General features: G+C 45.3%; 1 protein-coding gene across 10 annotated transcripts in view; it reads left to right on the top strand.

The window, feature by feature from the left end:
- Nucleotides 1–15,513, top strand: part of DTNB (dystrobrevin beta) — a 241,798-nt gene that overhangs the window by 216,623 nt on the left and 9,662 nt on the right. For all 10 annotated transcript variants that reach the window (XM_070799008.1, XM_070799007.1, XM_070799015.1 and 7 more), the window contains one exon: nucleotides 15,121–15,280. In XM_070799008.1, coding sequence (XP_070655109.1) covers nucleotides 15,121–15,280 — 160 coding nt within the window. The remainder of the gene's footprint in view (nucleotides 1–15,120; nucleotides 15,281–15,513) is intronic.

A 15,513-nucleotide genomic window follows, 5' to 3' on the forward strand; every position in this document is an offset into this window, starting at 1 on the left:
AGGCCCTGGGCAGGCCACTCTCTTTAGGACCTCATAATGCTCTCACCCTCAACCACATTTTCATCCTCAGCACTATGGACATTTGGGGCAGATTACTTGTGTGTGTATATATATGTGTGTGTGTGTGTGTGTGTGTGTGTGTGTGTGTGTGTGTGTGTGTGTGTAGTGGGGGGGGGCGGTGAGGAGTGTTCTGTATATTATAGAATGTCTAGCAGCATCCTTGATCTCCACCTACTAAATCCCAGTGATATGCCCCCCACCAGGTTCCTATCAGGTACAGTTATCCCCAGTGAAAAAGCACTGCTTGGGACCTCCCTGGCTGTCCAGTGGTTAGGGCTCTGAGTTTCCACTGCAAGGGGCCCAGATTACATCCCCGGTAGGTGAACTAGGATCCGAGAACCTTTCTGTCTGATACTAGTCTGAGCCTTTGCAGCATTCTTGGCATCCCTTATTCTCAGGTTTAGATATGGGATGGATGGTGAAAGATTTCTAGTCACCTTTCCCCACGAATCACCCCTTTGTCCACATGCCCTGCTTCTGTTAATGTCATTGCCAGCAATCCCCACATGCATGCTCTCTTCCAGTCCCCTGCTTTCCCCACTCAGTTACCAAAGTCTAGTCAAGTTTTTCTCCAAAAGCTTGCTTATGTCCCTCTCCTCCCAGTTCCTGTCACCATTCTTCATTCCAGCCTCCATCATCTGTCACCTGAATCCTTGTCTGCTGCTTCTCAATCCAATCTCCACTTTGCCTCAGAGCCAGACTCCTAAATCCAGCCAGACTCCTAAATCTGACCAGACTGACCACACCAACCCCTCCTCGGAAGCCTTCACAGACTCCCTCTGCCATTGCTCATAGCAGGGGCACCCAGCTTTTTCTTAAAGAGTTAGGTAGTAAACATTTTAGGCTTTGTGAACCAAATCAAAGGCATTATGTAAGGACTTATATAACCATTTAAAATAAAACCACTTAAAAATGTGAAAACCATTCTTAGCTCACAGACTAAAAAAGCAGGTGGCGAGCTGGACTTGGCCATGGGCTGTAGTTTGCCCATCCATGGCCTAGTAAATAAACCTGATGACCATTTATTTAAGGTTCTAGACGATTGTGGCCCACACGTGTCTTTCCCACCATGTATCTTCTGTGCTCCCTGCATGCTAGTGTCCCCACATGCTCCCTACCCCCCCGCCGCCCCACCCAGCCTCCTCTCTTCGGGGAGCTCCTGTGCCCTTTCCTCACCTGGATTGCCCTTCCTCAGCCACTTCCGCCTATTGAAATTATACCATCCAAGACGCTCTCAGATGCCACCTTGCCTGTGAAACCTTACCCTGTTCTGGAAGGTCAGAGTTAAACCCTCTTGCCTCTATGTTCCTTTTCCTTTGTACCTCCGCTATTTCATCCTCCTTTGTAGGCCAGCTGCTTACATGCCAAATTGCCCAGGAGGCTGTGAACCTGTGGAGAGTGGAGACCTTGCCCCTTTATACCACTACTTTGTACCTGTCGAAATGGAATCGTGGCAGGTCGTACCCCATGTGCCAGCATGTGAAGCATCTTATGTACATCCTCACTAACCTGTGAAGATGCACTTAATCTCCACTTTACATGTGAAGAATCTTAGCCCAGAGAGGTTAAGGAAGTTGCCCAAGTTACACAGCTAGTCAGTGGCAGAGCTGGAATCCAAACTAGGTCCACCTGACTGCTAAGCCTGGATTTTAACCACCTTCTCATATAGAACAGGGACTCAACAAAGAGTGGAAGTGCTGGATCAGGTACCCCACCTCATCATACAAGTTTTACTTACTTACCCAGAAGCAGCATTTGAATTTGACTCACTGAACTTTAAAATATCTTTGATAGGTTCTGCCTGACTCATCATTGAATTCATGTCTGCATTAAGGACTCTGCTCTCTTGGAATCCTGTCGTCTTTTGGTTTCTAATACACAATCTCAGTGTTTGGTATTCATTTATAAGGATTTTTCCCTCAGTGAGGTCCCGGATCGTTTTGCTGAGAACTAGCTTTGAAATCCTATGATGAGAACTAATGGGACACCATTTTCAAATAGACCTGGGCAAACTAGGAGAAACAAACAGAAAGAGGGTAATTCTAGTCTTGGAATTTATGAGCTTCCCTATCTAAAAGTTTAAATTTCAACTCGCTTTTGATCTTTGGGTTTATGGTGAGTTTTAAGAGGTTGTTCGTCTTAGACAGTCTCAGGAACTTAATATGCTTTCTTCCTTCCACCCAGAAAGATACCTAGACACCTTGCCTCCACCCTTTTCAGCCTCGGGTAAACTTTGTCTTCTATGTAATTTAGTTCGAATTGAATAGGGGCAGAATCATGAAAACCGAGAACCATAACCTTCTCCCTGTTGCCAGCAGCGTGATCACAGAACCTACCAATCCTGCCATTGCTGTTTCCCATCCAAAGCAGTTAACCCCACAGGGGGTGACAGGTCGTGGGTAAGCCCCGAGTTTCCTGAGTGAAGTGGGAATAGACCGGTGTCTGCCCTCTGCGGAGGGACCTCAGGACAGGTGTTTTGGTGGCCCCATCCTTCCAGCAGACACACACCATAAATGTATACTAAGACACATCATCAAACTCTCTGGCCCTTCTCTCGGGAGTTTAGAAGCCAAGTTCATCCTTAAAAGCTGCACTGCCCTGACACTCAGAGGTAGACACTCTGGGGAGGGAGGAAGGTTTCCAGGTATGTTCTTTACCTGTTTCTAATTCACCCCAGAGGGAACTCTGCTTTGCTTACTGCCACGTGACTGTCTTTCTTCTCTCCTCAAACCTGTTCTCCTGTGTGCTCACCTCCATCGCTGGGCCTGACTCCCCAGAGTCTTAGCTCTTGTCATGTTAGGCAATTATTTTCAAATCTTGCAGCAGGACAGACATTGCAGCATCAGATAATCCCTCTCCTTTTACTTCCACATTCGATGAGACAGCTGCATTTTCCCAGCAGAGCCACCATCAGCACCAACTCAAAATAGTCTTGGGTTGTTTTTTTGTTTGTTTGTCTTTAACTTTTTGTTAAAGAAAAAAACATACAAAGTCCATTCTCTACACATCCCATCTCTGTATGTTCACGGTTGCCTCATCTAAATTTCAGGCTTGTATTTCCTTTCTCCCAATGTTGTTTCCTTGGGGTTTTGTTGTTGTTGTTGTTGTTGTTTTTCTGAGTGGGCCTCTGAAAATCGGCAGCAAAGAGGCCAGTTTGTTTATTTTGAATACACTGCAGCAAAATGAAGGTAATTGTCCACACAGGCCATCTGCTACCTGGCAGGTGTCCATGAGTCAGAGAGAGAAAAATGGAGACTCAAGTGTCTCCTTCTGTTACCATGATAACCGCTTAGCTCAGAGTTGTCACTGGGCGTGTGTGTGGAGGGGATGCTGTTAATAGTTGCTCTGGCGAGGGCATGAACTCTCAAGATCAGGCTTTTTGCCATGAGCCTCCCTGGGTTTGATTACCTGGTGATAACGTGTATCAGGAAGATTAAAAAAAAAATTCGTACCTATTCCATCAGGAAAAAGAAGGGAAGGAAATAGTATTTATGGAGCCCCTACTGTGTGCCAGGCACCCTGCCAGAGATGGCCAAGCGTGGCCAGGACAACACATACATCGTTTTCCTGCTGCAAAGAGAGCCTCACCCCTTTGCGGCCCCGCTCTCTGCCACAGCGTGAGTCCCTGTCTCACTCACAGTGTCCTCAAGTCACCTTCTCTGGCATTCTCTGCACCTGTTTTGGCTCCACTATTAGATTTGCACTCAAACAGAAGACTAAGTCAGAATCACCGTGTTCTCCTTTCTCACATTTTTCGGTTGTGGCGGAAATTAATTTCTGTTGCATGGCCTCTGCAGTGGGATGTCTCATCTGATGCATGTTCCATCTGAACTCAGAAACTTGGTGTTGGGATCGCAGTGTGCTTAGGAGTCTCCCTGCAGTGTAGGACAATTAGAACACCCAGGCGGGATTTCCCCGGTGGTCCAAGAGAGACTCTGCCTTCCAGTGCAGGGGGTGCGGGCTCATGGGTTCCATCCCTGGTCAGGGAACTAAGATCCCACATGTCACAGGGTGCAGCCAAAATTTTTTTTTTAGTAAATAAAACTTCTTAAAAAAAAAAAAAGATGACGACCCAGGTATCTGTCTGAATCTTGTTACTAATTTATTTGTGACCTCGTGACCTCTCAAGGCATCTCTCTCCTCAGATATAGATAAATGCTGAACTGCAACAGAGCCTATTTTCCTGGGATCATGAACCCTCTGACATGATGTGTGTAACTTCCAAGCTCTTTTCTTGGAACACGATATGTAGCTTTCTCAGGGTCTCAGAGTCTTTGCTGATTGAGAAGAAGCAAAGAGCCAGCAGAGGAGAGAGCCTCTCCGATTGTAACGTTTCTCTAGCTCTGTCTTTCCAACAGAATTGTTCTCAACTACAAGGGACCTCTGTACTCAGAGAACCTGAGTTACAGGGCGTTTCTTGTATTTAGTTCTTGGTTGGGCACGTGACTGGCCTGTGCTGTGTTCAGGCCTTTGTAATAGGTTGTATTTCAACAAGGTCCCACTGTCCTTGCCTCAGGAAACCTTAAAACCGGGGAGCGTGTCATGAAGCCTCCCCAGGCTGACCTCCGCTCTCCCAGCAACTGAAACCAGAGGCATGCAGTGGTTTTGCACCTTCGTTGGACAGCTTATTCCCACCCCTTAAGAGACATCTGAGCAGTCCCTCCACCTTCGCTGATTTCTATGAGAGTGTCAGGTTCCATGTAATCTCTAGGTTCCAACAGTGATGCTCCCCGCAACCCCCAATCATGCCGCTGCTTCTAGATCTGTTTATTCTGTGTGGAGGGAGCACTCGGCAGTCTCAGTGGGGAGGGCCTGCCTCTTGGGACCCCTCTGGGCCTTTGAGACAGGGCGCTGTCACTCACATCAGTGCTCCCGTCTGCAGTGACTTCAGTGTGTCTGTCTGGCACAAACCTGTCTCTGCGGAGGGCAGAGAATGAGCCGTCTCTACCCGGGCTGCAGGTGCCTGTCAGCGAGCTGGAGCGCTGCCATGAGCCCTGTGACTCTGCCTCCAGCTGCAAGTGCTCCAGACACTCCACTCTACTTATGGAGTTAGAAGGACCTTGTTTTGAACTGTCTCCTCGAGACAGCCCCTCCTCTGCCCCCAGCAGCCTGCTCCCTGTCCTCCCCATGGGCTTTGCATGCAGGGGTCTTGAGGGCGGCATCTCTGTTGTGGACTCTGCTCATGAGAAAGGAAAATTAGAAGCAGAACAGCCTCTGTGACCCTGAGGTGGCAGCCACGCAGCCCCAAAGGACGAGCCTTCACTGACAGGGTGGTTGTAGCCAAGGCAAAGCCTTGGTGACTCGGCATTTCTGAGATGAGGTAAACTTGGTGAAGGTCATAGCATCATTGAATTTTACATCTGAAAAATGCTTCACAGGTCACCAGTGAAGCCACTCAGTTTGCAGATTAGAAGACTGAACCCCAGAAACACTGAAATGCATATGCTGTACTATCGATAGAAAAGCCCAGGTCTCCGGGCTTCAAAGCCATTCCCTTCCCACCAAGCCTCAGTGCCTCCTTGGCGTTCACCCGGGGTGAGAGTCAGATTCCATGTTGGTGCCTGTGGCAGCTCCTCCTCTACGAATTGGTGGATTCGCAGCCAAGAATTGTCTCCAGGTCCTGTCGTCATCGACAAAGTAAAGAGGTCGAAACTTTCAGCCTGAGGACAGGCTCATACGCTGAGGGATTTACACACATTCTCAGATCAGGAAAAATTTTTCTTAAACCCTTATCCTCGCCTGTTTTCTCATCCATGGTCCTTGTTCCAGGGTCTTTGGCATTTCATGAGGGCCTGTGGGCCTGGTCGCATCCCCAGATTTTCCCTCCTATTCCCTCTCTGTCAAGTGCTCTTCAGATGTGGCTGATCTAATAATAAATAAAGAAAAAAAATCAGGCTTAGCACCTAAGTTATCTATGGCTGCACATACACTGAAAATTAATGACTTAGAAGAACAAACTTAACTCACAGCTTCTGTGGGTCCAGGGTCCAGGCGCTGTTTAGCTGGGTTCTCACAAGCTGAGGTTCAGGGTTTCTCACAAGGTTGCAAGCACCTCAGGGCTCAGCAGATCACATCGTTGTTGCCAGGACCCCTTATGGGCTGTAGGATTGAGGGTCACAGTTCAACGCCGGCCTGATGGCTGGAAGCCGGCCTCAGCTACTTGCCAGGTGAGCCTCTCCACGGGGCAGTTCACGAGATGGCAGCTGGCTTCCTCAGTGTGAGTGGGGTGAGAGGAAGAGAGAGCACATGTGGACAAGACAGAAGTCATGTCTTTCATCAACCAGTCTCAGAAATGATCTCATTGGCCTGCTTCAGTTAGAGGCAGTCACTACAGCCAGCCCATGTTCAAGAGGAGGGAATTACCTCAGACAGTGACTGCAGGGAGGGAGGGTGTCACTGGAGGCCCCCTCACGGGTCTGCCCACCACAGTCAGTTACCTAGTTAAAGCATTTCACATAAAGCTTTATTGATGGTGATAGATTTAGTCCTCCCTGGAGCTTATTGCCCGCCCTGGCTCCATTCCCGCTTTCCATTACAGAAGGAAAAGGGTCAGAAACTTGATACACCTCCTTGTCGTTTAACAAATATTTATTAAGCCTTTACATGTGGTAAGCACAATGGTAAGGAAGATAAATTTGAGAGGTGAGATTAATGCCGTGCAGGGGTCCGAGGGAGGTGACAGTGAAGCAGTCAGGCGGGAAGCCAGTGGGAGCTAGTCAGACACATGGAGGGGGGCGGTGCTCCTGGAAGAGAGAACAGCAAGTACAGAGGCCTGAAGGCAGGAGAGAGGGCTGTGCTTCCAGTATTTCAATAGATTGTTGTTCTCGAATCCGTGCAGGAGCAGAGTCAGTTGACCTCCCTTGCACCGACATGTACCTCATCCCAAATCAACCCTATTCCTGATCCCCTGCCTCGGGCCTGGCTGAAGTCCATGCATATTGGCTGCCTGTGACTTGTGCCTCTGCTGGGGCCTTGGGGATGTACTGGCCCACAAGGATGCCAAACCAGCATTGTTCTGCTGGACCCAGAATCCACAGAGGGTTCCTGACAGCTCTATCCTAGCTGTCTTTTAATCCAGCATGATCCTAAAGCCAGGAACTGAAGCTTGAGATCCATGAAGAAAATTGTGCCTTCCCAAGGGTCTGAGAAGAACTTTTCTCTTTCCACTGCTCTGAACAAAGACAACATCAGGAGTCTGGTTTCTATCTTCCTCAGAAGGCATGTCCTGGGCAGTGATCCCAGGAAGGGGGACTGATTATTTTCAAGCTGATGGTGGGCAGTAGGATTCATTTCCTGATCCTAGAGTTTTAGCCGCATGTGGCTGTCTACTCCGTCCATTCCTCTTACCTCATTCCCCATCATCATTTTCCTATTAAACTGTTTGCAGAGGTTCCGTTTCATGTTCTTAAAAAGCAACCTATTTGTTCATCTCCAGTCTTAGGGCTCTGACATTCAGTCCTCAGGCAGTGATGCTGGCTCCACTCTCCCCGAGTGAGGTTTATTGAGTCCTTGCCACATGGTTAATGCTGGATTGGCCCTTCATACGGTGAAGTTAATTTGAATTTCACAGGCCACATACTTAGGGGGAAAAATTATTTGAGTGGCTTTAGTTTCCCTCTTGAGTTCTCACTTTTTGAGCTGAGCACTTAGTCTGGGCATTTCAGGCAAACTCTGAAGTCAGTCACTTCAGAGTTCTTTCGTTTTTTTTTTTTTTCTGGCTGAGCTGGGTTATGATGCCCAGGTTTTTCTCTAGTTGTGGTGTGCAGGCTTCTCTTATTGCGGAGCACAGACTCTAGAGCTTGGGCTTAGTATTTGTAGCATGCAGGTTTAGTTGCCCTGTGGCATGTGGAATCTTAGTTCCTCAACCAGGGAACCCACGTTCCCTACATTGGAAGGTAAAGTCCTAACCACTAGACCGCCAAGGAAGTCCCAACTTCAGAGATTCTTAACCCTCTTCCTGCACCCAAATGAGTGCTGCATCCTGGAGACTTATACAGGGTGCTGTAGCATCGGTGGAGGAGTATCCACAGCTCCGAGGCGATATGTTGCTGGGGCCATCATGTCCTTTGCTTGTGTCCCGGCCAGGTTCTCTCAGGCAGCAGCCCCCATTCTGTGGCTAAGGCATCTGAGTTCAGAGAGTCCCCCAGCATTCAGGCTCCACACCTGACCTCACTGATGCTCTGACTCCTCTGTGACTGAGGGACAGCTTTGGGGTCATTGCTTCTCACAGTATCAGCCTACTGACTGCATGGGATCCTTCCTTGAGGCTGCTCAGGCAACCCAGGAAACAACTTTTATTCTGTTTCCTTCCACCCTGGGAAGGCCCAGGAAAGGCCCAGGCATTGCCAGGATCCACCACTTCTGTGATCTCCTGCGTCCTCCACTGTGCCAGCTTAGGACTTTCCTATAAAGCCAGGCCTCTGCATCAGACTTTCCTGCCTTCTCTGCAGATTCTCTCATCTTTTCCTCAGTTTCCTTATCTTGTTTGGATTGAGACTAAAACTGTTAGGTCTGGTGTTCATAAGTACCTTCAAACTAGGTTGAATCTTATGCTCTATTATTTGCCCCCCTGGCTTCCCTGGCGGTTCAGTGGTAAAGAACCCACCTACCAATGCAGGAGATGCAGGTTTGATCCCTGGGTTGGGAAGATCCCCTGGAAGAGGGCATGCAACCCACACCAGTATTCTTGCCTGGAGAATCCCATGGACAGAGGAAACTGGTGGCTACAGCCCATGGGGTTGCAAAGGGTCAGACATGACTTAGTGACTGAGCACACACACATATGCCCTCTCTCCCATAAAAATATCCAAAAAGGCAGAGGCTGATAATAGTTATAGGGTGAAAGGTGATTGTTTCCCAAAATGCAGTGATTAATAAGTGAAAATGTAATCTAGCTAAAATGGGACTCCTATGGTGTTTATAAACTAGTTAGAAAGAAAAGATATATACCCTGAAAGAATAATAATAAATGTTTTATAGCCATAGACAAAAATAGAATATTTCACAAGATAGAACATTTGAATTGTCAATGGAAGATTATTATAAAAGTTAAACGGTGGTAAAGACATCAAAAAAAGATTTTTATAGTGTTCCATTATATGAATAAGCCTCATTTTGTGAAGTCATTTGCTAGTCAGTGGACTTTGGAGTTATTTCCACTTTTGGCCTATTAAACTGTTGCTCATAAACATGTGTGGACAAGCTTTAGATGAGCATATGTCTTTATTTCTCTTGGGTACATACTCAGGAGTAAAATTGCTAGGTCTTATGGTAAGTTTGCCTTTAACATTTTAAGAAACTGCCAAACTGTCTTCCTAAGTGGTTGTACCATTTTATGATTCTGTCAGCAATGCACGAGGGCTTCCATTTCCCCACATCCTTGTTGGTCTTTTTGATTGTAGCTATTTCAGGGGGGTAAGTGGAATCTCTTTGTGATTTCATTTTTCATTTCCCTAATGAGTACTCATATTGAACATTTCTCATGTAATTTTTAGCTCATTTTATATCTTACTCCATGAAATGTATATTCAAGTCTTTGCCTGTTTTGTAATTGGGTTGTCTGTCTTCTTATTCACTTACAAGTATTCTTTATATGTTCTAGACACAAGTTCTTTCTTATAGTTTATTCTGTATTTATTTCAGCTTTAAGTAAGTAAGTTCAGTCACTCAGTCGTGTCCGACTCGTCACGACCCCATGAATCACAGCACGCCAGGCCTCCCTGTCCATCACCAACTCCCGGAGTTCACTCAGACTCATGTCCATTGAGTCAGTGATGCCATCCAGCCATCTCATCCTCTGTCGTCCCCTTCTCCTCCTGCCCCCAATCCCTCCCAGCATCAGAGTCTTTTCCAATGAGTCAACTCTTCGCATGAGGTGGCCATTGATATATAATTGACATATAAAATTATAAGATATTTAAAATAGATACATTGAAGTGACTTCAATGTATACAGGGTGGAAGGATTTCTCCATCTAGTTTATTAACACATTCATCACCTCACGTATTTATCTTTTGTGTGTGTTAGAGCCGTCAAGTTGTTCTCACTTAGCAAATTTCAGCTATACGATAGATAGTATGTTATCAACTGTAGTCACCATGTGACATTAGATCTTCAGACCTTATATTTCAGCCAAAAGTTTACACCCTTTCACCAGCCTCTCCCTATTCCTCCGGCACTCAGCCCCTGGCAGCTAGTTTGCTACTCTCAGTTTCTGAGTGTGGGGTTTTTTTGGTTTTTTTTAGGTTCCGCATAGAGAGGATACCTTGCAGTATTTGTCTTTCTCTGTCTGGTGTTTTTCACTTACCATAAATAACACAGCAGGATTTCCTTCTTTCTCGTGACTAAATAATATTCCATTGAACATACATAATACATCTTTTTTATCCATTCATCTGCTGATGGACGCTTATTGTCTGCATATCCTAGCTATCATGAGTATTGCTGCAGTGAACAAGTGTGCATGGAATTTCAGATATCCCATCAAAATCCTGTTTTCATTTTCTTTGGATATATACCCAGAAGTGGGATTATTGGATCATATGATAGTTCTGTTTTTCATTTTTTTAAATTATGGATATTTTATGTGTTTGTTGTTGCTGCTCTCGGGCTTTCCTTCTAGTTGCTGCTGGTGGGGCCTACTCTTCTTTGCAGCGTATGGACTTCTCACTCTGTTGGCTTATTCCAGGGGCTTCTCTTGTTAGGAAGCACAGGCTGTACAGCACACGGGCTTCCATAATTATGATGCATGGGCTTAGTTGCTTTGCAGCATGTGAGATCTTCCTGTCCCCTGCATTGGCAGATGGATTCTTAACCACTAGACCACCATGAAAGTCCCCTGTTTTCATCTTTTGAGGAACCTCAATACTATGACTGCACCAGTTTACATTCTCACCACTAGCGCACAAGTGTACCCTTCTCTGCACACCCTCACCAACACTTGTTATCTCTTGTCTTTTTGATGATGACCATCCTAACAGATATGAGGTAATATCTCATTATAGTTCTGTTTTGTGTTCCCCTGATGATTTGTGATGTTGCGTACCCTTTCATACATACCTGTTGGCCATTTCTGTGTCTCCTTTGGGAAAATGACTGTTCGGTTTCTGTGCACATTTTTAAATCAGATTGTTTTTTCAGGATTGTATGAGTTCTTCCTATATTTCAGATATTTACTCCTTATCACACATAGGACTTGCACATATTTTCTCCTGTTCAGTAGACTGCCTTTTCATTTTGTTGATGGTTCCCATTGCTTTGTGGAAGCTTTTTAGTTTGATGTAGTTTCGCTTGTTATTTTGCTTTTGTTGCTTTTGTTTTTGGTATCAAATCCAAAAAATCATTGTGAAGATCCACAATTCCTTTATCAGAAATAATTTACAAATATTTTCCCAGTCTGTGGCTTAGCTTTTTTATTTTTGTTAGTGTGTCTTTTTGATAGTTTTATTGAGCTATTGTACACTTCATCCTTTTAAATGGTTTTTAATATAGTCACAGAATTGTGCAGCCATGATCCATTTTAGAACATTTCCCCTCCTCCAAAAAGAACCCCAAACCCATTAGCATTCATTCCTCATTCCTCCCAGGCACCCAGTCCCAGACAACCACTAATCTACTTTCCATCTCTATGGATTTGCTTATGCTAGACACTTCATATAATGGAATCAAACAATATGTAGTCTTTTATAACTGGGTTCTTTCACTTAGCATATTTTCAAGGTTCATGCATGTTGTAGCGTGTATCAGTACTTCATTCCTTTTTATTGCCTAATCATATTCCATTGAAAGAATGTATTACATTTTATTTAAATCATTCATCAGTTGATGGACATTTGGATTTGTTTTCACTTTTTGGCTATTATGTGTAATACTGTTATGAACACTTGTGTACGAATTTTTGTGTATACATAGATTTTCATTTATGGTCAGTATATACATGTAAGAGTGGACTTGTCACAGTTTTTAAACTTTTGAGGAACTGCCAGACCATTTTCTAAAGCAGCTGCACCAGTTTTACATTCCTTCCAGCAGCTTATGAGAGTTCTGAGTTTGCCACATCCTAGCCAACACTTGTTATTATCGGTCCTTTTATTATAGCCATCTTAAGAGTAGGATTGTGAAGTTGTGTCTCATTGTGGTTTTGATTTGCATTTCCCTAATGGCTAATAATATTGAGCATATTTTCATATGCTTATTCTGTATTGGTGTATTTTCTTTAGAGAATTGTCTGTTCAGATCCTTTTCATATTTTTAAATTACCTGTCCTTTTTTTTTTTTGTTTTAATTTTTTAAGTTACTTGTCCTTTTATTATTGAGTGTAGGAGTTCTTTACATATTCTTTTTTAAAAATTAGTTGTGTTATTGAAATATAGTTGATTTACAGTGTTGTGTATGTATTCTTAATATAAATCCTTTATGGGATATGATTTGAAAAAATTTTTCCCCATCCTATGAATTCTTTTTTCACTTTCATAAAGGTGTCCTTTGAAAATAGTTTTTAATTTTAATGAAGTCCAGTTTATCAGTTTTTTCTTTTGTAATGTATACTTTTGGTGTCAAGCCTGAAAAGTCATTGTCTAATCTTTTCTTCTAAGAGTTTTACAGTTTTAGTTCTTATATTTGGTATGGTGCCTTTTGAGTTAGTTTTTGTATATAATGTGAAGTAAGGGCCTAATAAGTTCATATTTATGTGTATCATGGAAAGATCTCAAAAAGTATGCTAATTTTTCTGTATCAGTTCAATTTAGTCACTCAGTCATGTCCGACTCTTTGCGACCCCATGAACCGCAGCACGCCAGGTCTCCCTGTCCATCACCAACTGCTGGAGTCTACCCAGACCCATGTCCATTGAGTCGGTGATGCCATCCAGCCATCTCATACTCCGTCGTCCCCTTCTCCTCCTGCCCTCAATCTTTCCCAGCATCAGGGTCTTTTCCAGTGAGTCAGCTCTTTGCATCAGGTGGCCAAAGCATTGGAGTTTCAACTTTAGCATCAGTCTTTCCAATGAACACCCAGGACTGATCTCCTTCAGAATGGACTGGTTGGATCTCCTTGCAGTCCAAGGGACTCTCAAGAGTCTTCTCCCACACCACAGTTCAAAAGCATCAATTCTTTGGCACTCAGCTTTCTTTATAGTCCAACTCTCACATCCATACATGACTACTGGAAAAACCATAGCCTTGACTAGACGGCTTTGTTGACATTACTTTGTTGACAAAGTAACGTCTCTGCTTTTTAGCAGAAGTTAAACACAACATTGTAAATCAACTGCTGCTGCTGCTGCTGCTAAGTCTCTTCAATCGTGTCCGACTCTGTGCGACCCCATAGACGGCAGCCCACCAGGCCCCGCCGTCCCTGGGATTCTCTAGGCAAGAACACTGGAGTGGGTTGCCATTTCCTTCTCCAATGCATGAAAGTGAAAAGTGAAAGTGAAGTCGCTCAGTTGTGTCCGACTCTTAGCGACCCCATGGACTGCAGCCCACCAGGCTCCTCCGTGCATGGGATTTTCCAGGCAAGAGTACTGGAATGGGGTGCCATTGCCTTCTCCGGTAAATCAACTATGCTTCAATAAAAAAATTTTTAAAGCATACTAGATGATAAAAGCAGATTGCCAAATGATATGTGCAGTATGATACCCCTTCATGCAAAATTTAAAGGCATGAAATATCATATATTATTCATAACTGTTAACATATGTACACATAGGTAAAAAGTTTCACGCAAAATCTATGATAATGGCCGCCTCTGAAGGGAAGAAAAGAAGGGACTGAAAAGAATTCGTAGTCAAGGGGTCTTCAGATTTATCTGCAGTGTTAGAATAAATTTCACACAATATTAAATATCAATTTGAATGGTCCGTTACTTTGTACTTTTAAGCTTGCCTTGTATTTTTCAAGTTTCTCAGATTAAAATACACAGGTATGATTCAGAGCAAGAATGATGGAAAACAGACCGCTTCCGCTTGGTCCAGCGCTCACATTGGGTGAAGCTGAGCTGAGGCCCCCTGTCAGCCTGTTCGGGGCGGCCGATTCTACCTGTATGTGGGGTTTCTGAGCCAGCTCCCCAAAGATAATTATCTTCCTTTGAACATATTTGCACACTTTGGCTTATATTTCCCCAGTCTTGCTTCCAAAGAGAACTCTAGTCTTTATGCCACTGTCAGTTGCCCTTCCTCTAAAGAGCCGTAGAGCCCAAATCTCAGCGGACTCCCTTTAACTGGAGTTTTTAAGGTTTTATCCCATGGCTCTAAGCTTTCTCCAGAACTGCACCAGAGCCTTCCCACAGAAGGCTCGGTTTCCCAGTAAACGTGTGTCCCCACAAAATGGTTCACAGAAGACCACACTGTGTGCTTGACGAGGGCAGCATGACAGGCCAGATGACTCAGCTCCTGAGAACTGCCTGCGGCTGGGCTCCTGACCCGCGAACTCATCAGGCACATTCCCCGCAGCCCAGCAGCCGCACAGGTGCAAAGCGCATGTCATTGCCCTGGGAGTAGAAGGGCTTGTTCCAGCATCTCCCGCTGACAAGCTAGCTGTGCAGCCCTGACACAGAGCTCTTACTCTCTTCATCCTTGTCTTTCTTCTCTAAAATGGATACTACTCGAGTCATTATGAGGCTCAAATGAGATGATGCACATGAATGTGTTTGCAAACAGAAATGAAAGATGTTTGCATATTATTTCCCAGCTGTGACCCCAGCCCCTCCCAAATCCTCCACCAGCTACCCCGCTCCATCTGTCCACCTGGAAGGCCCTTCTACCCTCCCTCCCTGAGCACGCCTCCACTTTCCCTCTGCTTTTAGTTTATTCTTCAGTGTTCTCGCTGCCTCTTCTCCTCCTCCCCCTTGTTCTCTCCCCTTCTCCCTTTTTGTTTCCCCGCTCCTTTTCTTCCTCTCTCCAGTCCTGGAGGCAGCCTGACTCTTTTCTTTCAAATCTGATCATGCAGTGCATTGCACCACTGAACTGAAGTCCTAAGTTGGCTCAGGTTGACTGAGAAAAAGCACTTGCCCCTTCCTCAAAGAGGTAAGGTGCAGGAGATGACAGGCTTTCTCTGATTCTCCCAGGCTCAGGCCACAGGATCACCGCATACATCACCCACTCACGGAGGCGGACGCCCCATACCCATGCCCGTGCGCTCCACCTCCGCTGGCTCCACCCCCACCCACTGCCCGCAGGACCCGCTGAGTGGAGTCGGCGGGGACATGCAGGAGGCCTTCGCCCAAGGTGAGTTCGGGAGCAGAGGAAAATGAAGCGTTAAAGGGGTTTCGAAAAGTGGATAAGACTCCTGCTGTGGTTCTCCCTGTTTTCTTTTGTCCGCTTAGCTTTCAATGATCAGATTTTCATGTACAGTAAAAACAAGTCTCGTGCTGGCCCCTTCTTATTCGATGGGCTGGTCTGCAGCGGGAGGTCTGCAGGCTTGTATGTGTGCGAGGGCCAGGCCTCCTGGGTTTCTGTGC

The sequence above is a fragment of the Bos indicus genome, chromosome 11 (assembly GCF_029378745.1).
Source record: "Bos indicus isolate NIAB-ARS_2022 breed Sahiwal x Tharparkar chromosome 11, NIAB-ARS_B.indTharparkar_mat_pri_1.0, whole genome shotgun sequence".
In the NCBI taxonomy this organism is placed as follows: domain Eukaryota; kingdom Metazoa; phylum Chordata; class Mammalia; order Artiodactyla; family Bovidae; genus Bos; species Bos indicus.